Source organism: Cynocephalus volans, chromosome 11, assembly GCF_027409185.1.
Source record: "Cynocephalus volans isolate mCynVol1 chromosome 11, mCynVol1.pri, whole genome shotgun sequence".
In the NCBI taxonomy this organism is placed as follows: domain Eukaryota; kingdom Metazoa; phylum Chordata; class Mammalia; order Dermoptera; family Cynocephalidae; genus Cynocephalus; species Cynocephalus volans.
In genome coordinates this window covers 118,322,544-118,350,357 of record NC_084470.1, presented here as the reverse complement: position 1 = coordinate 118,350,357, position 27,814 = coordinate 118,322,544, and the positions used below count along the sequence as shown (strand labels likewise).

The window sequence follows — 27,814 nt, the reverse complement described above, 5'->3', positions numbered from 1 at the left end:
CGTTTCTCAGCTCCTTAAGGGCCACCTCTGAATCCAGCACTCCCACCGTTCAGCTTGGAGGAGTGCCGCCCACCACCGCGACGGGGGGAGCCAGGCCTGTGTCACTTGACCCACTCCCTTGGCCCCTTCCCCCTGGGCTTTGTTTACTTAGAAAGCAGATATTGACGTCTCCGGAAGGCAGCTCAGCACGGGGCCCACCCGGCAGTGGCAGGAAGGAGCCGCGGGGTGCGGTGCCAGAGAGCCCTTCCTCCCGCCCTGAAACCCTCTTCCGGAGTCGGGGTCCCCGGGAGCGGGTGACACCAGGGTCCCCGCCTGGCCACGCCCTGCACCCGGTCGCAACAAACGCCTTGCACGGCCAGCTTCCCTGCCCCGCCCTCTGGCCCCACCCCAGGCGCTCATTTATCTCGGTTCGCGGAACTACCCGCTTCACTGCCACCTACCGCGCCTTCTCCGTCCTGCTGCGACACGGGCCCGTCCCTACCCCGCGCGCCATGAGTCTCGCGCGACCGAGCGCCCTCGCCGTGCTGCGCCTCCTCGGGGGACTGTCGCCGCCGCTGCTGCTGCTGCTGCTGCTGCTGCGTCCGCCGGCTGTGCGGGGTGAGTGGGGCCCGCGGACCCAGCCCGCCCGGTTCAGCCCCCAGGCTGCGTGGGAGGGGCCCGCTCGGTGTCGGTGACCGCGCCGAGGGGCTGGGGACCTGGCCGGTGAGGAATGCAGACTGTTCCCCGGCTTCTGTACCTTGAAGGCTCTGGGTCCTCCTGACACGATCCCTTGGGCCAGGAAGGGAATCTCCGTTGCTAACCAGCATGTGGGGATCTTGCTGTGCCGGACCCCAGCTGGCGTGGCTTTTAGGGATGGGCGTGGAAGGTCGAGGAAGCGCCGGCTTAGTGTGCGGAGCAGCCAAACCTGGGAAGACCGAAAGGGAGGGCTCAGGTGGAGTGAATTCCCAACCCCACGACAAGCTCCTCTTTTTAAAGGGCGAGGCCAAATAGCTGGCCACTTCACCTCTCCACACAGAGTCCAGTCGTGTGCAGCATGGGCGCGACAAACTTGCAGGTCATCTCCTTAAGGTGTAACGTTCCAAGGGGACCTAGCAATATTATCTACATGGACGCCTGGTACATGCTAACCCCCTTTTTATTTTTTAACTAATGAAGGAAGAGGGGTTTACTTGCTCTCTCTACTTATTTCAGTCTTGAATAGATTGACAGGAAACGAAGCCTAGCAAGTTCTTGGTATGACAGTTCAGCACTGGGTGGAAATATTATATGTTTATCAAAAGCCGTTGCTGCTTCCTTTTTTTAAGGCTTGAGAGAGGAATGTTGCGGTGAATTGAAAAGTGGTATTTCCTTCAGTTTTCCTTGTTCCTTCCTAGGTGACTGCGGTCTTCCCGCAGCTGTCCCTAATGCCCAGCCAGATCTGAGAAACCTTACAAGTTTTCCAGACGGAAGTGAGGTAACATACAGATGTGATGAAAGCTTTGTAAAAATTCCTGGCAAGCCAGACTCAGTGGTCTGTGCTGACAGCGAATGGTCAGACATTGAAGAATTCTGTAATCGTAAGTTTCTCATTTCTTTTTAGAAAAGTGATGGGAACAGAATGTATTTCGTTAAGTTTGTTCTTATACCTCTTTGCAGTTACTGGGAGTTGATAGTTTTCTGGCATTATTAACCCCCCAGGGAAGGCATTACTTCCCTGAGTAGGTCCTGCTCCTTCATTAAGAGTTTTTCTTCCTCACATTGTATCTCCCGAATGGACTAATAAAGAAATTAAACAATAGCCACTGTTTACTGAGTAGATTACATATGAATATATTTGGCAATTATCTGGAGACACATAACATTGGTAATCTGTTTTCTTAAATTTTATTTTGTAAACAAATACAATTCTGTGATGGCATTTTTTGAAAGCCCCCTATATTTACTTCGAAATCTATTATATATATGTCCCTGCATTAGCTTTGAGATATACAGGTTAAAGGTAATACCTGATTTCTGCCTTGGATCAGTGGAAGCTACAGTAAATATAGTTATTGCCACAAATACTTTTGAAACCATGTGTGAAATAGGTTTAACTTTTTATTTTTATCTATCCATGCTATAAGGCAGTAATAGGATGAAGTACATAAGACTTTGCACATATCTTATGTTTTAAAGTTTATAACTCTCCCACATATGTCACCTAATCCTCCAAAGAACCCTACAAGGTAAGTTAGAGACTCCTATCCCCATTTTACAATAGAAGAAACAGGCCCGCAGGAGTTCATTTCCTCAAGATCAGCAGCCATTATGCCGAAGAGACAAACTTGGCCTTTTGACTACAAATCCAATGTCCTTTCCATGAGAACATGTCTCTCTAGATTTACATTGGCTTAGCTGTTTACAGTTTGTAAATACTTTATGACACAATTGGCTCATCTGATCCTTGTCTCCATGGGTTGTTGTGGGGACTAAATGAGTTTATATGTGTAAAACACTTAGAAGTGTTCAATAAATACTATCTATTATTACTATTATTGTTGTTGTCCAGGACATTAGTCCAAGTGTCTGGAAATATCCATTCTTATCTATCCCTATATCACATGGTACCGTGTAGTTCCTTACAACAGGGGAAGGGAACTAACGTTTATTGAGTGCCAGAACTGTGCCAAGCAACTTTAATGGGTTATGTTTTTTGGAAGGTGGGAATAGTGACCTGAGTATCAGGTCTACTTCACAGGCCTCTAGTAACTAGGAAATGAAAGTATATACTGAAATGAAGATACAGTTGGCCCTCCAGTATGAGCAGTTTCCATATCTGCAGATTCAGCTGACCGTGGTGCCGGAGACCAGCTCCGCAGGATTCATTGGACCTGAATAGGTGGTGTGGATAGGATGAGGAAAAAAGAAAAAGGCGGACCACAAGTGTCTAGTGCAAGTGTGGACAACAACCACAAGAATCTTGCTTTATTTATATGTTTTTACTTAATCTTTTACATAATGATTCATCTTTTAATCAAAACATTTCTTATTTCATCTCTATAGAAAAAGAAAATCAGAATGTTCCAAAGCACTGACACTGTGACAAAAGCACCCACTCAAGCATCAATAGTTCACCCCAAAGCATGGCTTGTGGCCAGGAAACTATACAATAGCAGCATGCTTGGCTTTAAAAAGTGTCAGACTTTAGTTTAAACTCTAATTCTTAACCTTCTTAACTTACAATTTAACTGTTTTTTAATCTTATTTATACTTACTATACTTGATTTTAATAACATTGATTAGTTATGGTTAACAATTTAATATTGCTTATACTCTATATTGATCATTTTAATTTATAATCAAAATCACAATATTTATACCTTTTATTTCCCTGCCAGTAGACTCCGGGAACAGCACAGGGGACAAAGTAAAAAGTTAAATGATCCTACTCAAACTAACAAAACACACTATATCATTCTTATTATTACTAGTAACAACATGTTCTTGGTAAGTCAAGTGAAACTGTGGGAATGGGGAAAACAAAGAAATCTGTAACTGGTTAATGATCAAATAATTGTAAACACCACTGCACTTGGACCCGCCACCTCCCTGGGGGATGTGGATAGAAATCCAACATAGTAACTTCATTCCACACGTAAAAGAGCATGACCACAGCCACGATGTGTCCATGCACACATCACTAACAAGAAAGACTAATAATAAAATTAAATCGAGCCAACCCATACTGAGAACATGCATCAAAAACACCTGTAGTACTGACAATGCCCTTTAAATAAACCAGTTATTTCTGATGTATTTTAACATGTCCTTTGAGAAACTCCAGGGAATTTCCCAAAGCCATACTAAGCCAAAAGGTTAGGCTGTTTAATTCTGGGAAGCCTTGTCAAGCAACCAAAGGTGAACAAACAAATTCCATGGAGCCATGCCACACATGTGGGACCCCCTTGTAGCCTGCAGAAGAAGGGGTATCACTCAGGTTCCCATGCCGTTCCCTATAGCAGGGTGGCACATGGCACAGTGGATTGAAAATGTTTGGGAAGAAAAAACAATAAAAATAATACAAATCAAAAAAACACAGTATAACACCTATGTACATTGTATTAGATAGTATAAGAAACCTAGAGATGATTTAAAGTATACGGGAGGATGTGTGTAGGTTCTACGCAAACACTACACCTTTATATATTAGGGACTTGAGCATCCATGGAAAATCCTTGGGGCTCGTAGAACCAGTTTCCCGCTGATACTGAGGGAGGAGTATACACTTGATACACAGCAAATGCTGTAGTGATATTAATATAGTTAAATATGAAATATGTGCAGAGAAGTAAAGAAAGTGGGGTGATTTAAGAACCAGATAGTTCCAGATAATTAGATTATAAAATAAGGTGATACTACTTTTTTTGTTGTTGCTTTTGTTCATAATTTTAGGAAGCTGTGATGTTCCACCCAGATTACTTTTTGCATCCCTCAAAAAGACTTACAGCAATCAGAATTATTTCCCAGTCGGTTCCACCGTGGAATATGAGTGCCGTTTGGGCTACAGAAGGGACCCTACTCAATTGGGAAAAATAACTTGCCTTAAGAGTTTAGAATGGTCCGAACCAGCTGAATTTTGTGAAAGTAAGTATAATTTTAACTAGTATTCCCAATCATCTGGTGTTTGGGGGAAATAGTATTTCTTCCTTCATTCATGCTGGAACTTATGTGTATATGTTATTATTTAGAATGATGTTTAAAGGAACCATGAGAGTCATTTTATTTTCAATTAGACAAACTCAATATCTATCTGCTAGGAATACTTACAAATTTCACATCTAATTAGTTTGAGGTTATCTAAAATGAAACAAGTACATATTCTAAATATGTTGCTTTTTTGAAACATCGTAAAAGAAGGGAGAATTCAAGAAGTTGAAAGGTAGGAAATATCAATGGTTCAGAAAATGAATTTGCATATATGTGCCTGATAATTTTTAAAATTTTTCCATCTTGAGGTATTCTTGACAAAAAATTTTATATATTAAGGTATATAACATGATATTTTGATATATATATATATATATATGCATTGTGAAATGAAGGCCACAATCAAGCTAATTAACCTATCCACCACCTCATATAGTTACCTTTTTATGTATGTGCCTGATAATTTAATAAAAAAATAAATTTGTATTCTCTTCTAGAAAAATCATGTCCTAATCTTGGAGATTTAGTAAATGGTCATATCAATATAACAACTGACATATTGTTTGGTTCAACCATCTACTTCTCATGTGACATAGGGTAAGTTTTAGCACACTAAAACTCTATATTTAACAAATGAAAAACAAATCAGGATTTAAGGTGGGGATTATTAGATTCATGACTGGTGTTCACAAGCTGGTAGGAACTAAAAGAACCCCTCTCCTCAAAGATCCTTTATCATGAGCTCATCACAGTTAAATTTAGTAAAATGGGGCAAGAAAGGAAAATTTCTTATATTGTCAGATTCTCTAAATTCCTAGATTTTAGTACGTATGTGATTTAATATAAAATTTTAAATGTGATTAGTAAAAAAATTTTGAAATCTGTTGATGATACTTGCAGAAATGACAATCCTTAAAGTGTTTAAATATAAAACCAATCTTCAATTGACCTAAGTAATGAATTTACATGTGGGTTTTTCTGTATGCAAACAAACTTATGAAATATGGGCTAAAAACATTACTGTGAAAATACCTACTACTGGTCTAACCTAAGGTCATTTATATGTTATGTAGGGAAAAGGAACTTACTCAGTGAGTACCATTGGTGTCTCAGACAGTTGAAAACATTACTATATTCATTTTCTCGTTTAATATCTGCAGATCGAATTATGTTATTTTACTGTGTGTGTGTGTGTATGAGTGTGTTCCTGTTCTTTATAAAATAAAAATATTGCTATCACTTGTCACCAATACTAAACACAGATGTCAGTTGGGTCATTAACACACAATCTTGGAAGTACTTTGAACTCTTTAAATAGAAGTACACTCTATTACTGATCTTTAAAACTCAGAAATACAAAATATTCAATCATCTACATCATTTAAAAATGTTTTAAAACACTTTTATATTTTCTAACATATGCCTCATGCAAATAAAAATGTTCTACATGTCTTATACTGTCTTACCCTTTGGAGTTCACCTTTTTAAACTTAACTTTTTCTTTTCCTTTAAACTTCCATATAGACTTTACCTACTATTTTGTCTCCATCTACTGTTGGTATGATAAATATTATTTTAAGATGATATTCTGGAGAATTGGGGGAAAGTCAAATATGTGTAAATGTAACAAATTTCTTTTTCTCTCCCTATCGTTTTAGGTACTTATTAGTTGGTTCATCTTCCAGTTACTGTCAAATTACAGGGGATACTGTAGGCTGGAGTGATCGATTTCCACTGTGTGTAGGTAAGACTTTTAAAAACTCTAAGCACTCAGGTTGTGGACTGAATAATAAATGATAAATTATTTTCTCTTCATTAAGAATAATCCACAGTGTATATTTGTAGCACCCTTCACTCATTAAAAGACTTTTTCTAGGGATGTTTCTTAATTTATTAGCTGTGAAAATAAACCACCATGCTTTTCTGAGCCTCAATATCCTTAACTATATAGAATGAGGATTAAAAACAAACAGGTTTGTGTTATGCTTGGTCATTTACTGTATAACCATTTCTTCTAACAGTCAGGTAAGAAAGAGAGGGGATTTCTCCCACACCCCCACAATTTTATGGAAGAAAGTACTATGGATCAAAGTATCCAGATGACTTCACTGTATATCCTTAAACAAGTGGCAGTAGAAGGCATTTAACCCATGTCTCTTACTTCAGATCCATCATTTCTCCAAGACCAGCATTGCCTTCATGTCTCTTTTTGGTATTATTAACTGAGATAATTATCTAGAAGTATTTTAAGGTGTGATATATTTTTATCATTAGAGAAATAAGGTTATATAATAAAGAAGAAATGGGGTTACTGTATTTTCTCCAAGGGAGATAGGGCACAGAAATAATATCAAATGGGTATATCAGTCAAAGTTATGTCCCTTACAGACACATGTCTTCGGAAAATTGAGAGGAGTAAAATATATGCAGCATTTTTAAATGTAAGCTTTATTTCTCCCATCCTTCTCTCTTTCTTCACCCAACTTAACATTTCTGCAAACGGCTTCTAAAAACCCTCCTATCAAAATTATTTCTAAGTTCAAGATTTTTGTGTTAGTAGGAACAGGAAACTAGAATAGATTGTGTAATTTATCAAGCATTTATCAATTAGCCCCCTATGGTGGGCCATGGGTGGGGTCAGTTGACACGAAGACACATAGAAGGAAGCCTTGCCATCGAGGAGCCTGCTCCTGTCACATACACTGTGTGCCCACCCTTCTAAATCTGCTACTTTTTTCTCATTACGATTATTTTTAAATTTTCATCCTTACCACCCACTACCACCTTTCCCATTCCCACTATCTAGTAAGAGATATATAAATGATGCCGAATTAAAGATGGAAAGCAAGAAGCTGCACCACATCTTTTTCTGGCCCAGGCAATGTGTCACAAAGTCTAAATTAGAAATCTCCCAGACTGAGGCCACTATTTTCACAAGCTATTGCCGTCATGAATTTCACAAAAATGTGGACCGTGGATGGTAGCATAGAAGACCTTTCGCACTGCAATCCCACTTTCCCTTCATGCTTGCCCACGTGTAGCCGATAGTCTTACTCACTGTTTGGTGTCTTGAACACCATGGTGAATATCCTCATGTCTGTATTTTCCTCCTTGACGCTTATCCATCTCTCCAACTCAGCAACCACTGACATCTGCATCCTGCAGGAAAGAGCCCCCTTTCCTAAGCAACCCTAGTGTCTTCCACTATCTCTATAAGTCTCTATTTCTTTTAGGCTCTAGTTTTGATTTCCTGCATAACTTTTCTATTTTGACAATACCAAAGCGATTGAGTGGAAAGTAAATTCTTAAACAGTAAGCTGCTTCACCTCAAGTGTGCAGCCCTGGCCTAGAGACACATGACGCTCCGTTGATATGAAGGAGGAAAGAACAATGGATACATTTAAGAATTTTCCTTTGTTATATGTCAAAAAAAGGTCGTACCTGTTTACCTCTGAATGAAGCCTAACTGTCAGAAGGACCTGTTTTCCTATCACTCTACCAATGTTTGGTTTTTGGGGGTTTTTTTTTCAAAATTAATTTCAGTTGTGCTGGTATCTGCTAGCCTGTAATCAATCCCTGCTACTATAATGATTGTTTATCCCAGACCCCTCTCTTTATCTTAATTTCCCACCTCTAATCACTAAATCATTTTGCTTCACCTCCTCAATATATTTTTCAAACCTGTTTTCACCCTCCATCTATACCACTTCTAACATGGTTTATTGTCGCTCAGCTGTACTATAGCAATCAGGGCCACTCCTAACATTTTCAGGGCCTGGGCAAGAATATAGATGGGAGTCCCTGGCCTAAGAACCACCCTCCCTCAAATAGCCGTCCTCCTTCCCACACTGTGAAGGGTCTGTGATGCACGGGTCGTCACGGAGCACGTGATACACGGTGCTCGTTCCTGGAACATGTTCTAGAACGGAGGAAGTAGTCTCATTGAGCATGTCCTCTCAGCCCTGCAGAGGGAGTGACACATCTAGAAAAGGGCCAGAGCAGTCTTTCTTTTTTTTTTTTTTTTATAAAGATGATCGGTAAGGGGATCTTAACCCTTGACTTGGTGTTGTCAGCACCACGCTCTCCAAGTGAGCCACGGGCTGGCCCAGAGCACAGTCTTTTAAAGTGTGGGGCCTGGGGCGGGAGCTTCAGTGTCTGGGTTCAAGGGCGATCCTGGTGGCAGTGGCCTCCTGCCTCCTTTCTTGTGCTCCATTAATGTTTCATCCATACTCTGCCCGGAGTGATCTATCTGAAACACAGGCGTGACTTCCTTTTTCTTAAGATTATGAGTGCCTCCCATTCCTTACAAAGCCCAAAGTCCTTAGTATAGGGTACAAGGCTCTCCATGATCTACCGACTGCTCCATACTCACGTCCTGCCCTCATGTTTTATGTCTACCTGTGCAGTCTGCTTGTCATTTTCTTGTACCTCATGCTTCTTCATGTCCCCACATCATTCCTTATGTTGCTGCCTCTGCCTGGATTGTCCTCCAGCTCTTTCTTTGCTTGGCTCTGTTTTCCTCATTAAGAGTTGGTTCCCCTAGTCTTACAGGAAGATTTCCCAGCCTGGTATACTGTCCTTCCTCTCTCTTTGCAAACCACTTGCAGTACTTCTATGATAACCCTCAGATTTTGTATCGAAGTTATCTCTTTGAATCTCTTTCCTAAGATGGAGAATTACATCCTGTTGAGTTTTGCACTTCTGTTTGTAGAACAATGCCGTGTATGTATCAGGTGTTCATAAAGTGTTTGAACTGAACTAGTGGTGGTGTGTGTAGTCCCTACACATCCTAACTTAGAGTAATCAGAATAGCATGTTCTCGCTCCTTGCTTTGATCAATGGCCTAGGAGTAATTTATAAATTTGCTGGTATTCTGTAGGTACTTAAGTACATGTGGTGCAATATGATTTGATGTGCACATGTGATTACACTGCTTTCCTTCTTAAAAAATTAAAAAATATTACTGCTCTAGAGAATGTGGAACCATTGAGTATTTTGTCAGCATAACTGTCACAGAGAGGCCTCTTTTTACAATACAACTAGAGTGACTCTACTTGTGTTTGTTTTACAATTTTAGCTGCTTAGTATGATTTATTTTGAATAAAAATCTCTGTCAGTACATACTAAAAAATTTTACTCTAGAAGTCAAAATGCAACTGTGACATTAAAGATCTTTTGCTCTGTCTGAAATAATCTGTATTTTTATCTCAAGCATTCTGATTGAATTCCTAACTCTTATCATTTGGCGTCATTTCTCCTTGGAATGAAGAGCAATTCTCTCTTCTCTGCTCTGTCTTAGAAGAAAGTGCCTCTTAGTTTAAACTCCAGTCCCATTTACTCCGTAAAGTCTTCTCTGACTGCCTTCCTTTGCCTCTAAACACCTTCAGCATTTGATTTTTCCAGCACCAGTTTGATATGTAACGTGCAAACTTTTTTGTAATTTTTGTTGTACATACATGTTTTAAATATTATTTCTATAAATTGATTTCATGGTTCGCATTTATGCTCTACAGCTTTTGCATTCAAAGTTCCAAATATGCTACTGATTACTTAATAGGCCTTGTTGATAATGCTGAGTTTAGAAAAATGATAGATTTTGATTTTTTAAAATTAGATTGTTAACATGTTTTAGTCTTACTTATTTGTACAAATACTTTACCAGTTTTATTTATTTAAATTATGTTGGAATTTTTTTTAAAGCAATTCAGTGTCCAGATCCACCAAGAATTGCCAATGGAATAATTCTACGGGAAAGTGACACCTATGTATATAATCAGTTTGTAACGTATAAATGTTCTCAAGGCTTCACCCTGGTCGGAGAGCCCAATGTTTATTGTACAGTAAAAGATGGTGGAGGGGAATGGACCAGCGCACCTCAGTGCAAAGGTAATCAGTTTAACTAGTTATTTATATGTTTGCTTTATTCTTACCTTTAAGTCTACACAAGCTGCGGAGAGTCTGTGAACTCTCTGAGAAAAGAATATAAAATGTTGTACATATACATATTTACATTTTTCATCAAATTCTCAGAGGGGTCTGTGGCTTGTATACACACATATATGACATATATATAAATGATGCCATTTTTAGTGAAGTAGCTTAAATTTGCTGTTTCATACCATGTTACTTTCAGTAAGTTGATACAATTATTTCTTTGTTTATACAAAGAGCATATCAAGTGGTTTATTTTATTAAATTGGAGCAGGAACCTTAGATTCCACTGAGGGCTCTAGAAAGGAGGGGACTTCAAAAAGTTTGTGGAAAATAGAGTTGAAAGATAATATAAATCTTTTCATGAACTTTTTGAAGTTCCCTCATAATGATCACACATGTTGTGACAACTGAGAAACTGTTGCCTAGCTGTTGACTTCATTGAATTACATATATTTATTTTCTGCCTTCAGAATTTCTATTATTCACTCTTCTCTCTTCATCTTTCCAGATTTTTTTCCTCAATGTCTTTTTTTTTATATCCAGACAGTACTCTCAGAATCCTTAGAAGGGCTTTTTAAATATGTTTTAAAAGACATATTTAGGAGATCACCGAAGCTGGATTAAACATTGTACAGTACCAATAGGTGGCATTTGTTTTTTGTAGTGGTGAATGCCAATATGACTAAAGCAAATATTACTTTTATAATTTTAATTGAAATTCTATCAGCATAAATTTAAAAAGTCATTGCTTATTAAAAATAATTTTCTATTACGTTATGCATAGTGACATAATGGTAAAACCATGCAGTTGAATATAAAATGAGAAGTAAAAATCGTCTCTATCCCTGTGCTACTTTCAGAAGTAACCATTTTTTACCAATTCTTGTGTTTTATTCTAGAATATAAATAAACATACACATATTTCTTTTATGTGTCGTATCAATTATATGGCTATATCATTTATTTAACCAGTCCCCTGTTACAGGGAATTTAGGTTTTTGGTTCTGGTTTTTTTTTGTATAAATTATTATTACAAATGAGGCTGCAATAAATATTATTGGACATCTGTTATTTCACATGTGTGCAAATACATTTGTTCAATAAATTCCTTGCAGTGTAATTACTGTACCAAAGGTATATGCATTTAAATTTTTGATAGCTGTTAGCAACATTGTTTCCAAAGACACTATACTAATGTACTCTCCCACCAGTATTACGTCATTGTATTTCTTTGTACCTTTAATGATAGTGATTATTATGATATGGAAATTTGACAATGTAAGTGGTGAAAATTTTATTTTATTGTTCAAATTCATTCATTTAATTATAAGTGAAGTTTCGCATGTGTGTGTTTTTTTAATTTGGCCATTTGATCCACTAAATGTTTATTTTCCCCTGTTTTATTAAGTCATCAGTTATTTAGAGCTTAAAACTATAAGTAGTGCCCAAGTAGGTCATGGCAAGCCAATGCTTTCATTACAACAACTACAAAACCTGGGTGGCTTACAAAAAAATCATACTTTTAAAGGCATTAGGTCCAGCTGTGGGAATAAGGACTGAGTGAACTAAATAAAATTTCTGGTGTTGGAGGATGAAGGCTTACTGGTCTGAGGTGATCCAGTTGTACTTTTCCTGGGGGCATTTGCTGATTCTGAGCCTTGGCTAAGGATCCATCTTGACCCAGACAAAAGACTACTGCCAGGAAAGAAGGCAGCAAAGCTTTTAATGGTTGTGGAGGACTAGGGTAATACACGGAAACTGAATCCTTGTTTAGAGCCAGTTTTTCCCAAGGCCATTTGCTGATTTCTGAGGCTGCATGTGAGGCTGGGAATCTAGATACACAGCTTCTAAAATGCAAAGTGAATCTCTCAGAATCTGATGGTATTTGGACAACAGATACCCATCAGAGCAGCAGGCTTTTATCAAGCATACCACCAGTCTTCCCCTTAAGACATTTCTGCTCATTTTGAAGCTATGTGGGGGAGGAGGCTGGATGGCTGGGCTGGGGAAACCCTGAAAAACAGAACTGGATCTCCTGCAGTCTTTCAGGACTGAGGAAACAATGATCCACCAGACTCTCAACCAAAAGCCCAGAAGGGCCACTCTCAAAGAACACAGGCAAGAGCGTAGACTGAGTCTTACTAAAACTGTAATGCAGCTCAATCTGCCTATCAGAAAGGGTAACCCTCGCTTTGGAAAATCATATCATCTGGGTGTTTTATACCTAATGTGTAGCTTACAATTAAAAAAAAAAAACTATTAGATATGGTAGGAAGCAAGGAAATATGATCAAACCAAGAGAAAAAACAGATAAAGGGGCCAATTCAACAGGAATATATCTCCATCTGAAATCTGTATGCACTTGATAAAATAACTTCAATCTGTATGTAGCAAAATGGACAGAAGAGAAATAGACGAGTTCACAATCATAGTTGGAAAATTCCACATACCCATCTCAATAGCTAATAGAACAAGCAACCAAAAATCAGTAAGAGTATAGAAGATGTGAGTAACAATTGAACTTAAAACAAATTAACTTAAAAGAGCATTGAACCCCATAGTGACAGATGGCAAATTTTTTTCAAGTGCATATGGAACATTTACCAAAGTTGACCATGTGCTGGGTTCTAAATTGCTGTGCATTTCAGAAAATTGAAGTTATTCAGAGCATGCTTTCTGACCACGGTGGAATTAAACTAGGCATCAAAAAAAAAAAAAAAAAAAGATAACTAGAAAATTAATTTCTGGGAAATTTAAACTCTGGTAGCATATAAGTCCTCTGGATCAAAAATGAGAACTAACTTGGTAGAACAAGGGTGATTTTTATATATGAGGACCTTAGAATGAAAAGTCTATCTAAAAACCTCACTTACCCTAATAATAATATCCATCAAGTTTTGAGTGCAAGTACTGTGTTACCTGCTAAGTATTTTACTTGAGCTATCCCTTGTAGCATCCTGTGAGATGGGTAAAGGAAGCAGAAGAACAACTTATACCATCTGAGTACCTAGAGTATATTATGTGTGGTGGGGCTGGCAAGGGTAGTACGGGTTGAGGTCACCTGTCGCTTCAGGGACAGACACTGTGCGAACTATCTTACCTGAACTATTTCCCTTAATCCTTATAATAATGTTAGGCAATCTGCTCTGTTTTTATCCTCATTTTATACATGAGAAAACTAAAGCTTAGCGGGATTAGAGAACTTTGCCAAAGCTCACTAGTATGTGCTGGAACCAGGCTTCAGCACAATTAAAACTGCCTTAATAGGGAGTCTGAATAAGCAACCTGGAGGCAAACAGGCTCTGAAGACATAAAACGTTGCTATGGTGTTAGACGTGTGATTTTCAGGGTGTGTCCTTAACAAAAGTTTCACATTATGTGCTATCTGGCCTAAAATCTAAAGAGGAACTAAAGTATGTAAAGTTGGTAACTACACAAGAGGAAAAAATCAAGTATTTTTCTCAAACTGATGTTTTACTTTATAAAAAAAAAAAAAGTGAAACAAAACAGGTTTTCGGGCTCACTAACTGTCACAAAAGCACTGGAAAATAAACTGTGCTGTGGTTGTCTCCCTTGGTTCAGTTGTTCTTTGGCCTTGGCATGAGTGAAGAAAGAATTTGGGGGAGAAAACAGAGAGAGATATGTCACAGAATTAGATTGCTACTGACTCCAACTTCAGTTTCCTGTTTTTCCACACAGAAGATAGCTTCAGAACCTCAATACTACCTTGGTATACATCTGCTTCAGTCCCCTGTAGGTATAATTTATATCAAAGCAGAAGCAATATAGCATTTCACTTCTTTGAGAAATAGACAATAAGACTTGATTTCCTAAAAGTCACATCTAGCTGTTGGTGGGGAATAGCGGTAGGGCAAGCAATGGCTAAGAAATCTTAACTTGGAAAGCGATATTTAGCTAATATTTTTCTTAACTTTTTTTTCTCCACAGGAGAATCTGCACATCCCAAAGTTCCACCAACAGTTCAGAAACCCACCACAGTAAATGTGCCAACTACAGAAACTCCATCAACTACTCAGAAGTCCACCAAAGCAATGACTTCAGGTACAGAAGCTCCACTAATTCTTCAAAAACCAATCACACTAAATGTTTCAGCTACAAGAGCCCCACCAATGCCTCAGAGACACACCACAGTAAATGTTTCAGCTACAGAAGCCCCACCCGCTCCTCAGAAACACACCACAGCAAACGTTTCAGCGACAGAAGCCCCACCCACTCCTCAGAAACACACCACGGCAAACGTTTCAGCGACAGAAGCCCCACCAGCTCCTCAGAAACACACCACGGCAAATGTTTCAGCTACAGAAGCCCCACTAACTCCTCAGAAACACACCACAGCAAATGTTTCAGCTACAAGAGCCCCACCAGCTCCTCAGAAACACACCACAGCAAATGTTTCAGCTACAGAAGCCCCAGTAACTCCTCAGAAATACACCACAGCAAACGTTTCAGCGACAGAAGCCCCACCAGCTCCTCAGAAACACACCACAGCAAACGTTTCAGCGACAGAAGCCCCACCCGCTCCTCAGAAACACACCACAGCAAACGTTTCAGCGACAGAAGCCCCACCCGCTCCTCAGAAACACACCACAGCAAACGTTTCAGCGACAGAAGCCCCACCCGCTCCTCAGAAACACACCACAGCAAACGTTTCAGCTACAGAAGCCCCACCCGCTCCTCAGAAACACACCACGGCAAACGTTTCAGCTACAGAAGCCCCACCCACTCCTCAGAAACACACCACGGCAAACGTTTCAGCGACAGAAGCCCCACCAATGCCTCAGAAACACACCACAGCAAACGTTTCAGCTACAGAAGCCCCACCAGCTCCTCAGAAACACATCACAGCAAATGTTTCAGCTACAGAAGCCCCAGTAACTCCTCAGAAACACACCACAGCAAACGTTTCAGCGACAGAAGCCCCACCAGCTCCTCAGAAACACACCACAGCAAACGTTTCAGCTACAGAAGCCCCACCCGCTCCTCAGAAACACACCACAGCAAACGTTTCAGCGACAGAAGCCCCACCCGCTCCTCAGAAACACACCACAGCAAACGTTTCAGCGACAGAAGCCCCACCCGCTCCTCAGAAACACACCACAGCAAACGTTTCAGGGACAGAAGCCCCACCCGCTCCTCAGAAACACACCACAGCAAACGTTTCAGCTACAGAAGCCCCACCCGCTCCTCAGAAACACACCACAGCAAACGTTTCAGCGACAGAAGCCCCACCCGCTCCTCAGAAACACACCACAGCAAACGTTTCAGCGACAGAAGCCCCACCCGCTCCTCAGAAACACACCACAGCAAACGTTTCAGGGACAGAAGCCCCACCCGCTCCTCAGAAACACACCACAGCAAACGTTTCAGCGACAGAAGCCCCACCCGCTCCTCAGAAACACACCACAGCAAACGTTTCAGCGACAGAAGCCCCACCCGCTCCTCAGAAACACACCACAGCAAACGTTTCAGCGACAGAAGCCCCACCCGCTCCTCAGAAACACACCACAGCAAACGTTTCAGCGACAGAAGCCCCACCCGCTCCTCAGAAACACACCACAGCAAACGTTTCAGCGACAGAAGCCCCACCATCTCCTCAGAAACACACCACAGCAAACGTTTCAGCGACAGAAGCCCCAGCAACTCCTCAGAAACACACCACAGCAAACGTTTCAGCGACAGAAGCCCCACCCGCTCCTCAGAAACACACCACAGCAAACGTTTCAGCGACAGAAGCCCCACCAGCTCCTCAGAAACACACCACAGCAAACGTTTCAGCGACAGAAGCCCCACCCGCTCCTCAGAAACACACCACAGCAAACGTTTCAGCGACAGAAGCCCCACCCGCTCCTCAGAAACACACCACAGCAAACGTTTCAGCGACAGAAGCCCCACCAGCTCCTCAGAAACACACCACAGCAAACGTTTCAGCGACAGAAGCCCCACCATCTCCTCAGAAACACACCACAGCAAACGTTTCAGCGACAGAAGCCCCAGCAACTCCTCAGAAACACACCACAGCAAACGTTTCAGCGACAGAAGCCCCACCCGCTCCTCAGAAACACACCACAGCAAACGTTTCAGCGACAGAAGCCCCACCCGCTCCTCAGAAACACACCACAGCAAACGTTTCAGCGACAGAAGCCCCACCCGCTCCTCAGAAACACACCACAGCAAACGTTTCAGCGACAGAAGCCCCACCCGCTCCTCAGAAACACACCACAGCAAACGTTTCAGCGACAGAAGCCCCACCCGCTCCTCAGAAACACACCACAGCAAACGTTTCAGCGACAGAAGCCCCACCCGCTCCTCAGAAACACACCACAGCAAACGTTTCAGCGACAGAAGCCCCACCATCTCCTCAGAAACACACCACAGCAAACGTTTCAGCGACAGAAGCCCCAGCAACTCCTCAGAAACACACCACAGCAAACGTTTCAGCGACAGAAGCCCCACCCGCTCCTCAGAAACACACCACAGCAAACGTTTCAGCGACAGAAGCCCCACCAGCTCCTCAGAAACACACCACAGCAAACGTTTCAGCGACAGAAGCCCCACCCACTCCTCAGAAACACACCACAGCAAACGTTTCAGCGACAGAAGCCCCACCCGCTCCTCAGAAACACACCACAGCAAACGTTTCAGCGACAGAAGCCCCACCAGCTCCTCAGAAACACACCACAGCAAACGTTTCAGCGACAGAAGCCCCACCATCTCCTCAGAAACACACCACAGCAAACGTTTCAGCGACAGAAGCCCCAGCAACTCCTCAGAAACACACCACAGCAAATGTTTCAGCGACAGAAGCCCCACTAAATCCTCAGAAACACATCACAGCAAGTAATTCAGCCACAGAGTCCCCAGCAACAGCTCAGACATCCCTTATATCAAATGCTGTATCTACAAAGACCACACCAGCATCCCAGAATCTCATCATGGCTAATGCTTCTGCTACATGGGCCACACCAGCAGCCCAAAGATTCACCACAGCAAAAGCTTTGTTTACACAGAGTCTTCCAGCAACACAAAAGTTCACTCCTGCACATGTCCCAGTGACTAAGGGTCTCCAGGTTACACAAAGATTCACTTCTGCTCGTATTACAGCAGCACAGGGGGTAAATGTTCCCAGGGCAACCACACATTCTCATGCAACAATCATATCTAAAAATGGAGGAACTTCTTCTTCAGGTCAGTTGACCCTATTCAGGTTGAGTATGGATCTAATGCGCTGTGGTGGAAATTTAAGCTTGACCAAGATTGCAAGGTTAAATAGTGTCTTAATTTATTGTAGGATTTTTATATTGATGCTTTTGGCTTTCTTCAAAGGTAGACTTTAATTGTGCAAAGGCAAATATTTTAAAAAGAAACATTTACAATATAGAAAAAGGTCATGGCCCCTTAAAAACAATGGTAAATTAAGGTTGGTGAAGAATTCTAATTTCTATAGGCATTCAGCGAGTGGTTGAATTCTTCAATATCCCTTCAAAGAACCAAATCTGTACCATCCTTAAGGCTGATTTTGGAATCTAGTTTACTGACAGAGACGAGACCCATCCCTCAAACATGCTGAAGAATCTCTCCAGATTCCATAGAGTTGCTAATTTGGTAAAGCATCTCAACACTGTCTTCTAAGTAATTGAAACTACAGAGATTCTTTCAAATAGTTCATATTATTATAGGGCTCTATAAATGATTATTTTATGAAAGTGGAATAAAGTATTCCGTAGACTTAGGAATACCTGTTGAATGAAGGAGTGAAACTTCTTACTAATTAATGCTCTTTCAGAACGCCAGGAGGTGCTCCACAAATTGCCTGTGATATAGCCATTTTTACAGACTTTCTTGTTCTCTAACAGAGGTTACCTTTTTTCTTTTTTTTTTTAAAGTCTTTCTTGGAAAATATCAGCAGGACTGAGCCAGAATATAATTTTATAAAAAATCATTTTAACTTTTAAATTGAAGTCAACATATACATTAAAACAACACTGCATAAAAATAAATGTACAGCTCAATAACTTTTCTAAAGAAAGTATGTGTGTCGTGTAACCACCACAGATGTCATTAAATAGAACATTCCCAACCCCTCCAACTCGCCTCCTCCTTTTCTGGATGCTCTGTCAGGCCTGAAAGCATCTTTTGACTTCTTATGCCAGTGAGGCTGGGGCTCTTGGCTCCCTATACCATGTGGCCTGGGGAATTCCTCCACCACATCTATGCAAATCTAAACCCTGCATGAAAACTCCATCTAGTTCCTCTCTTTTAAAGGGTAACTTCAATTCCTGCTTGTTTTTGAATGTTCTCCAGTGGCATCAAATAATTGTTTTTTAACTATGGTTTTACACATTATGACCATATTTTCATAATGGTTTTATATATTTCATAATCGTTATCTTGAAGCCTATTTTGCCATTACCCAGATATTTTTAAGAATTTAAACTTTTACAGATATTATTGTTAAAGTTCCCCTGTATGTTTACCCATCATTTTTCTTCCTATAAGGCGATTACTTCCCTGAGGTTGGTATGTTTGCTTCCTGTCCATGTTTTCATACTACACATATGTGTAGTATGAAAATACATATGTATGTATGTAGTATGAAACAAGTAACACATAATAATAAGTAGTACTTACTGTTTTGTATGTTTTTATAATTTACGTAAATAATGTTTCATTATCTAACGTGACTTTTAGCACTCAAACCTATATGTTTCACTTTATATGAATTTGTTGTAGAACTAATTTCGTTGAAATATTTCTTTCTATAAAAAGTATAAGAAAATTTAGCAAATTTAGATTAAACCTGTCAATTATTATGAAAAAATATCAGTATTTGGGGTCAAATTTCTGTTTTATGTACAGTTAATTTATTCTTTTAGGGAACTATATAATATACCATATTTAGTTCTTATTGAAAAAGGATAGTAGCTAACACTTACTGAATATGTACCATAGTGGCATACCATGCACCTTCTATTTGTCGACACTAGTCCCTACAACAACCTTGCAAAGTAAATATTATTAGCTTCATTTTATAGCTGAGAAATGGGCTTAGAGATTAAGTCGTATGATTCATATCCAGTACATAATTAATGGGGAGGAAATTGAAATTTTAACACATGTTTGCTGGCTCCAAATCCTGTGCTTTTTCTGCTGTGCAGTATTGCCTGTTCTAAATGGTATTCTGAGTATATGTATTCATTTCTCTCAACAGAGCAGCTGATTTATTATTATAAATGTGTTTATTTGGGGCCGACCCCGTGGCTCACTCGGGAGAGTGCGTTGCTGGGAGCACAGAGGCGCTCCCGCCGCGGGTTTATATCCTATATAGAGATGGCCGGTGCGCCCACTGGCTGAGCGTGGTGCAGGCGACACCAAGCCAAGGGTTGCGATCCCCTTACCGGTCACAAAAAATACAAAAGTAAATAAATAAATAAATAAATAAAATGTGTTTATTTGAAAGTTGTTATTTTTGCAATGCCTAATTATACTCACTGAAAAACATAAATAAGGTAATATGGTAATTCTGAGTTTTGTAGTCTGCTGAAAGTTCCTTAGGTTTCTTACAGTTTCTTAGTAGGATTGGCTCAACAGTTATTACTATTTAAGCTTTTCAAACTTCTTTCTTGCTATATAGTCATATAACCAAATTCAGTTGGTGTTTCTTTTAGTATTCGATAACTTTTTGTCATAATTTATGGTGTTGACTCTGAAGAGATATAGGCACTGGTGTTTATGTTACTTAAGTTAGTAATATGTAATTGTTTTCATAAATTTATTTATAGTTTTTTTTATTTATAATTTCTTTTATTTATGTAAATTTGAGTTGCTTTTGAATTTTCAAGTATAGTTTATTGGTGTATATATTATGTTGCCAGCAAACTAATGACTTTTTAAAATTTTTATTTTGTAATTCTTATTTTTTTCTTTTTTCTTTAGGTACTACCAAGATTACCAAGATTATATATGGTAAGTGTGGTTCTCAGGCAGTTAAAGAAAATGGTCATCACTGTGGAATGTGCAATCCATATTTCTGGACGAAAATATTGCCTTTTATCTATCTTAGGAAAACTATCAAAATGCAGTATTTAGGGGTCCCTAAGAGAAGGCAGGTCAATGCATTTTATCGACATGTTTTGTGGACACCATTAGGTACTTGGTATGTTCGTAGGTATTCCAAACCATGTTCTTGTTTCAAGGTAATTTTAGGATAACTTCAAATCATTTGGCCAGTTAATCAAGTGTTATTGCGTGCCCATTGTCTCAGTGTGTTATTCTAGGGGCTGAACCACAAAAAGGAAACATTTATCCACACAGTTTCTATCCTCAAGTATTTTACAATTAATCATGAATTACTCCTTGACCATTTCTAGATGTCTGTCCTATTTCAAGTAAGACACACTGCTACCTTTGTTTATATCATCCTCCTTTTCCCTTTCCTGTTAGTAATTTGAAGCAGTTACTATAAAAAAAAAAAAATTCAGTCACTATAGACGTGAGACCGAAAACATATCTGTGTTGCAGTTCCTTCTAGCATTTGGTTCAGTCTTTTTTTTTTTCCTTAAACATATTTGATATTATGCATTAACAAGAAGATTAATAAACTCCTAAAGAAAATGGTAAGAGAAATGTTTGTTAAGGAGCAATATTAATAAATTGGCATACTGACAAGTAATGACCTAGAAAATACACTTTTATAAAAAAAAGGATTTATGATTTTATATTTTTAAATCATGTACTTGTAAGCTGAAGTCCCCTATCTTATGTATGCATGAATTAGCCAAGGGACGATAAAACTAAAAACAGGTATTTTATTATTGTTTTTATTACTATTATTAGTACTTACTATTGTTATTTTATATTTTCAATGAACCTCTCCTAAGCTAAAATATGTATCTTGAAAGATTCTAGCAGGTGGAATTTACTTTGTTCATTCTGTATTTTAAATAGAAATAAATGTATTCTAAATGAAAATCTCGTGATTTAATGATTTAACGTTCATTGAAAGTGATGAGTTCAGTAGATGAATGAATGTTTTCTCACCTGTTCAGTGGCATTCAGTGAAGGTTTAAAGTGCTTATTCTTTTGTCTGAAATTTAAGGATCTGTGATTTTCCAGAAAACATTTTTAGGGTTAGTTGTAATTCCAGCTTATGCTCAGAAATAAAGGGGAACTCCTTCCTTCTTAAATCAGACATAAAACAACTTTTCTTTTTGGTGATGTTATATGTGTAAGATATGACCCTGGAAACAATCTTTATTTATTAAGTTTATTCTGTGAGCCAAGTCATTTTTCTCACTTTAAAGATAAGTAAAGTCTACTGCAAAGGAATTGTTTTTATTGACTACATACAGGGCAATGTAAGTGAACAGTACAGATGATCTTAGAATTCTGATAGTATTTGATTTTTTTCCTATCCCACTAAGAAAGAGACTGGCTAATCTCCATAGAACTTCCTGATTTGCCTTATAAATGAAGCTTGTTTATTGTGAATTTTAAAGATATTCTGCTGGCTCCATATCAGTGTTTTTCTCTCTTTTTTCCTTCATCCTTGCCCTCTCCCCAAGAACCTTTTTAGACTTGTTTTCTGAATTATCCCCCATGAAATTTTATTTTTATTTTTATTAAAAAACATTTTTTATTGTAACATAGTTGATTGTACATATCTGTGGGGTACAGAGTTAAATATCACTACCCCCCGTGAAATTTTAATACCGTACCCTACATATACTATAAATCTGTTTATATCCCATTTATCTCTGTACTTTATACATTAAAAAAAGTAAAAAATTTCTCATCTTCTCAGGATATCACCCCCATTGAGAATACATGCTTTATGTAGGGTTTTTGTTGTTGTTGTTTGTTGTTTTGTTTTTTGACAATATTGTATAGAAGAAAGAGTTTGTGCTTTGGAGTCAGTCAGACCTATCTATAACTTTCTCAGTTTTTCCTATCACATGAGCTGCATTTCCTTTAGATATGTGAGTGCAACCTTTTGAAATGAGTGGGTAAGCCCTCATTTCTTCAGAAATGGAGACAGCATCATTTTATTAACACCAGCTCTTGTAGATAGAATTCTGACTTGGGTTCTTTGGGAATGGAGATCATACCCTACATATCAATGTAGTAGTGCCCATCTGGTATAAATTTTGTTTGAATAACCTCAGGTATTTTTAATGAAAATGTTATGAACAGTTAAAATCATGGCCTGATTCTGGCACTAAAAATAAGTTTTTCTCTGACAATAAACTGTTAGACTTAACCTTTTTGCTGTCGGTTTCCTCAACTGCAAAAAAGATATTATTCAATGCAATTTAATAAATATTTGCTAAACACTTCCTACTGTTTGCCAAGCACCGTGCTAATTACTGGAGGTAATCAAATGAGATGATAGGTGGCAGACTGCTTTGCAGTGTTTTTAAAACTATATAAATATTGTTCTACATAATGGAGAACCTTACTAAAATATTCCTTTCATTGGAGAAATCCATTTTTTAAAGTTATGTAATGTTCCTACCTAAGAGCTTTTCAGTTTTTAGGAACATTGGAATCATAATTATAATTTTGTTCTCTCATTTATCCCAAGTTACATAAATCTTAAACTGGCACTGATTCTCCTTTGGGTTGGTTTTCTGTAGATAAATGAATTTTGAGATTATAAACTACTAAAAGTTTTGTCTGTTTCTAATTTGGGAGATAATATGCTCTCATTAATTGACGAGAAAATATATAGAATTTTATTTCTCATGTATCTGTGTTTTGCTTTTGCTTTCTGTTAAACCATCGACCTCCACAATCTGTCCTTTAAATTACATATATGTTGATCAGTGTTCTAGGAATAGCCTTTTACGCTGTCAAGAAGATATTCTGGATCACCTTTGAATTTTCTATCTTCATTTATCATTCAAATCAAAAATGAGATGTTGAAAATGGGTGGGATTAATGGGAACTGGTGAGGGGAAGAGAAACCCAACATTTTTGAGGAGCTGTGATTTATTTTATGGATAGTGCTAGGAGATCAGTTAAAGAAATCGATTAGGTAAGATACTGTAAATACTTACCTATGGAGGAAATAAATCTTTTTAGTTAGGTATCCATATGGCAGTACAACTGTGCAGCACCTGTATTTTGCTGATTTGGAACCTAATGCACTCATTAGTCATATCAACTTCACTTGCTTTTCTAGTGTCCTCTATAACTTCCTTTGTAGCACAGATTAGAGGAGTTGAGTCCAGGGACTTGGTGGGGGCAAGGGTGGGATGGGGAGGGAAGGGGGTCTGAGAAAGGTGACAGGAAAGCAAAATGAGTGGTTTTGGAAAGAATGATTATGTCTTAAAAGCAAGCTATAGTAATGTTTTGCTGTTGACCAACTTAATTGACCAATTACTTTCTGTTTTCCAGCTGAAAAGAGTATGTATATTTAATCTTAAAAATAAAGATGAGCTTTCCCAAATGAAATTTCATCTACAACAGAAAGGACACTGAAAAGCATATTCTGTAGGCAAAGTAAATACAGGGTACTTCAAAAAGTTCATGAAATGATTCATATTATATTTTAATTCTATTTTTCCACTAACTTTTTGAAGTAACCTGGTGCTTATTGTTATGTAGATGGTTGTTACACTGAATTGTTTTTTATTTATATTATTTTTTATTGTTGTATTCTTATTTGTTATTATTTTTCAAATACTTTCAACATACAGTTGGTTAAATCCAGGGTTGGTTGAATCTGCAGATACAGAGGGCCTACGGTATTGCATTTTCTGACATGCTGTTTCTTCATACCTTCTGTCTGTAATTACTATCCTGGATGAACAGACTTTATGTCTCTTTTTTTTCTCAGTATGTCTAAGAACACTATGCACATTTCAAAGAAACATAATTTGGAAGCCAAAGTCTTACTTTGTGATCTATAATCAACTCACCTGTTTTTCTCCTCAGTATAATTTACGATAGTATTTTTGTGTTGTATAGAGCAAAGAAATCTAGGAAAAGTCAACCTCTAATATATTGTTAAATTGCCTGTGATTAGACCTTTTTCCGAGTTATATTTATTAATAGATGCCAGTCTAGCCCAAAACAGCCCGGTGGTTAGGAGAGCAGTCTTTGGAGTGATTCAAATCCTGGCTGTGCTGTTTGTGAGTTCCATGACTGGGAGGAACTTAGCCTCTCTGTGCCTCGGTCTTATTTGTAAAATGAGGGAAATACAGTACCTACCTCATGAAATTGTAGTAAGGATCAAAGGAGTTGCCACCTGTAAACAGATTAGAACATTGCTTGGCCCTTGGTAAGCACTCAGATGTTAAAATAGCAACACAAAAAAATGACTATTTGAAATCTGATCTGCATTGAAACCACATATATATGTAAATGGTGTGGTTGGCTCTGATGTATTCTATGGACAAACAGAAGAAGATTTAAATTGACCATCTTCCGTTCTGTAGATTTAAATATTCAGAAAACTGATTGTGAAGTTCATTTAAATTTGAGTTATTTCTAAGCTGCCCTAATGCCTGTCCGTTTTGTTTTTTTTTTTTTAATTAATAAGAACAGCTATATTTTAATGCTATTACTAAATTGCCTGTTTTAATTCTGTGGATGATGTGAGCTATCTACTTACCTTCTGTAACTATTTCCTTTCTCCTTAAATTAATAATATTACTTAAGCCTATTATAAGCTAAAGTATGTAAATATTCTGTAAATCATAAAACTAGCTCAGTCTTTTAGGAAAAATGTTTGCCCATTAGGTCCTGGGTGGAAGGGGGTTAATAGTTTTTACAGGTACAAGGGCACTTCAAAAAGTTCATGTAAAGATTCTTACTATCTTTTAATTCTATTTTTCCGCAAACTCTTGTGGAAGTATCATCATATTCGTTTAAGACCAATAAAATACTCTAGATGCTACGGTAGCGAATGTAGTAGGATATAACTTTCTCTCCAGATTTTTCAGAAAATTTTTTAAGAATGTGGTTTAGAGCCCATCAAAAACTAACAGAATTCTGAGTCATATAAAGTGAGTGAAGTTGGTACAGGTGCCTCAGCAAAACTACTCTGGAAAAAAGAAAATTAAACCACCAATGTTATGTACTCTTGCATTTGTTCCAGCTCTCCTTGTGAAATAGAGTTATCTTTTGATCAAATTGTAAATTATTGATTTAAAGAGTATGATCAGTTTCCCAAAGCCAGTGCTCTGAGGCAGTACAGATCAGAAAGGAGCAAAGTGTGATGAGTTTACCAGGTGCTCTCTCTCTCTCCTGGCTTGCATCAGTTTCTTCCCATACTTTAGTAAAGTAATGCCATCATATTTTTAATAGAATGAAAAGTGCTGGAACATAGAAGGAGGGAATATTTGTTTTGAATTGTATGTCGGGATTTTGCATTAAGCCTAATTGCTCATTTTCTCAGAGGGAAATTTCATGCAAATCCCTCAGAAAGACTTTTCCTATTTCATGTGCACATAAACAACTTCACTTACTTTATTTTGGAAGTATAAGCTGTTAAGAGGAAGAGCTAAGTTCATACATGCCTGATTATTCTCCTGATTTCACACTGATTTAATTAAAATTGATCTTATTTAGGACAGAGGATAAAGTTAATGAATGTGGAAGTGATAATGTAGCTTTGTGTTTGCTTATCAAAGTATTTATTTACTTTAAGAAGTGTTAGATTTGCATGATAAATTTTAGTTTAGGGGTGGTAGTATAAACAAATACTTGATTTTGCTTTTTGATCAAAATTAATATTATGCAATTCAATTAGTTTTTTCCTTCTCTACTATTTAGCATGTACAGCACACATGAGAGCAGCAAATCATTCACTGTTTCATGTAGTTAAGTGTGACTGGTGCCTCAAGAAGTGAGAACCTTCTTGTTAATTATGAAAAGCTTATATGGTTTTTTAATAAAATTAAATTTCTGTATCTTGCAAAATATTCATTAATACGGTTGGCTTAGGGTTTCTGCAAGACTCTTAAAGGACAGTAAAGGCTTGTCTCTCTGTTATTGCCAGAATAGTTTTTCTTTGTTGAATGAATAACACATTGAATCTCTCGTTATCATAACCCAGCATCAGTTCTTGAGTTGTTAGCAGTATGCTTATCATCTTGTTCTGTGCTTTGCACTCAACTTATTGCAATGGTCAGATGCTATAATGCCACAAATACTGGGGGAGGGGGTGATACATCAGAGCAAAATAATGCCGTCTTCACGACAATTTGCATCTTGAGATGACTGGCTTATCTTCTGTTTGCTTCTCCTTTTGCTTGGTGGCTTTTAGAGTTTACAGTGTTTAAAAAATATTACAAGGTGTGTTAAGATATCTTTTTTTACAAGTCATGTTTATAGATCTTAACATACATCTCATTTATGTCTTATTGAAAATCATGACACAAAAATAACTTGATGTAAATGTATCTGTGAAACTTTCTAAGTGTCTTAATCTCTTGACAAATCTTTCCTCTCTTCCTTCCGTAGTATTCAGGGGTTTTTCATTGAATTTTAATTTGAAAGTATCTTAGTAGATTCTCACTTGGACACTATTAGTCTCAAGAAATTAAAAGCTCAACTGTCATATTTTAACTGTTGTCATACCTGCTAAACTAAACCTGTCTGTAAGTTACTAATTTTGCATTTGTTTTGTACCCCAAATTAACAATTCTTTCTGATAGTTTATGATATAGTAACTAAAAATTAATGTTTATCATCAGTAAATAAAGTCATCTTGATTTTATCTTTTTTTTTTTTTAACTTTCAGGACACACGTGTATAACGTTGACAATTTTGCTTGTGATTTTGCAATTTTGCTAGCTGATTTAGCCAAAGAAGAGTTAAGAAGAAGGTGGTGCACACAAGTACACAGAATCTTTCTAATTTCTTAGAATTTTCTGTAGAAGTGGGTACAATAAATACAATAGTGCTCTTAATTTTGCATGTTATCATTGTCTTTAAGGTGTGTTAGGAATGTCAACAAAGCAAGGAGAAAGGAATCAGTCCTGGAATCACATTCTCAGCCCACCTAAGCTCTTGAAAATAGAACAACTTACAGAATTAAGAGTGATTACTTTCCTAATTGGAAAGTGTAGAGATGTGTTCATGCTTAGAATGGGAACATGAAGAAAAGGAAATAAGTGATTTTTTTCTCTAAATGTGCAATGTTATTTTTACTTATAAAGAAAATTAAAAAGTAAAAGCATTAATTGGA

General features: G+C 38.1%; 1 protein-coding gene across 1 annotated transcript; it reads left to right on the top strand.

The window, feature by feature from the left end:
- The first annotated feature begins 241 nt into the window (after positions 1-241).
- Positions 242-27,536, top strand: CD55 (CD55 molecule (Cromer blood group)). The gene is made up of 9 exons (XM_063114870.1): positions 242-597; positions 1,374-1,556; positions 4,411-4,602; positions 5,163-5,262; positions 6,324-6,409; positions 10,366-10,551; positions 14,548-14,661; positions 20,554-20,583; positions 27,368-27,536. Exons 1-9 carry the CDS (start codon positions 492-494, stop codon positions 27,418-27,420), a joined length of 1,050 nt encoding a protein of 349 aa, XP_062970940.1. The 5' UTR covers positions 242-491; the 3' UTR covers positions 27,421-27,536.
- Positions 27,537-27,814: the final 278 nt, after the last annotated feature.

Excerpts from the sequence above, each read along its gene's own strand:
- CD55 (XM_063114870.1), top strand. The coding sequence starts at position 492 with ATGAGTCTCGCGCGACCGAGCGCCCTCGCCGTGCTGCGCCTCCTCGGG. Across the intron at positions 1,557-4,410 it reads CATTGAAGAATTCTGTAATC|GAAGCTGTGATGTTCCACCC; the intron begins GTAAGTTTCTCA and ends TCATAATTTTAG. Across the intron at positions 6,410-10,365 it reads TCGATTTCCACTGTGTGTAG|CAATTCAGTGTCCAGATCCA; the intron begins GTAAGACTTTTA and ends TTTTTTTTAAAG.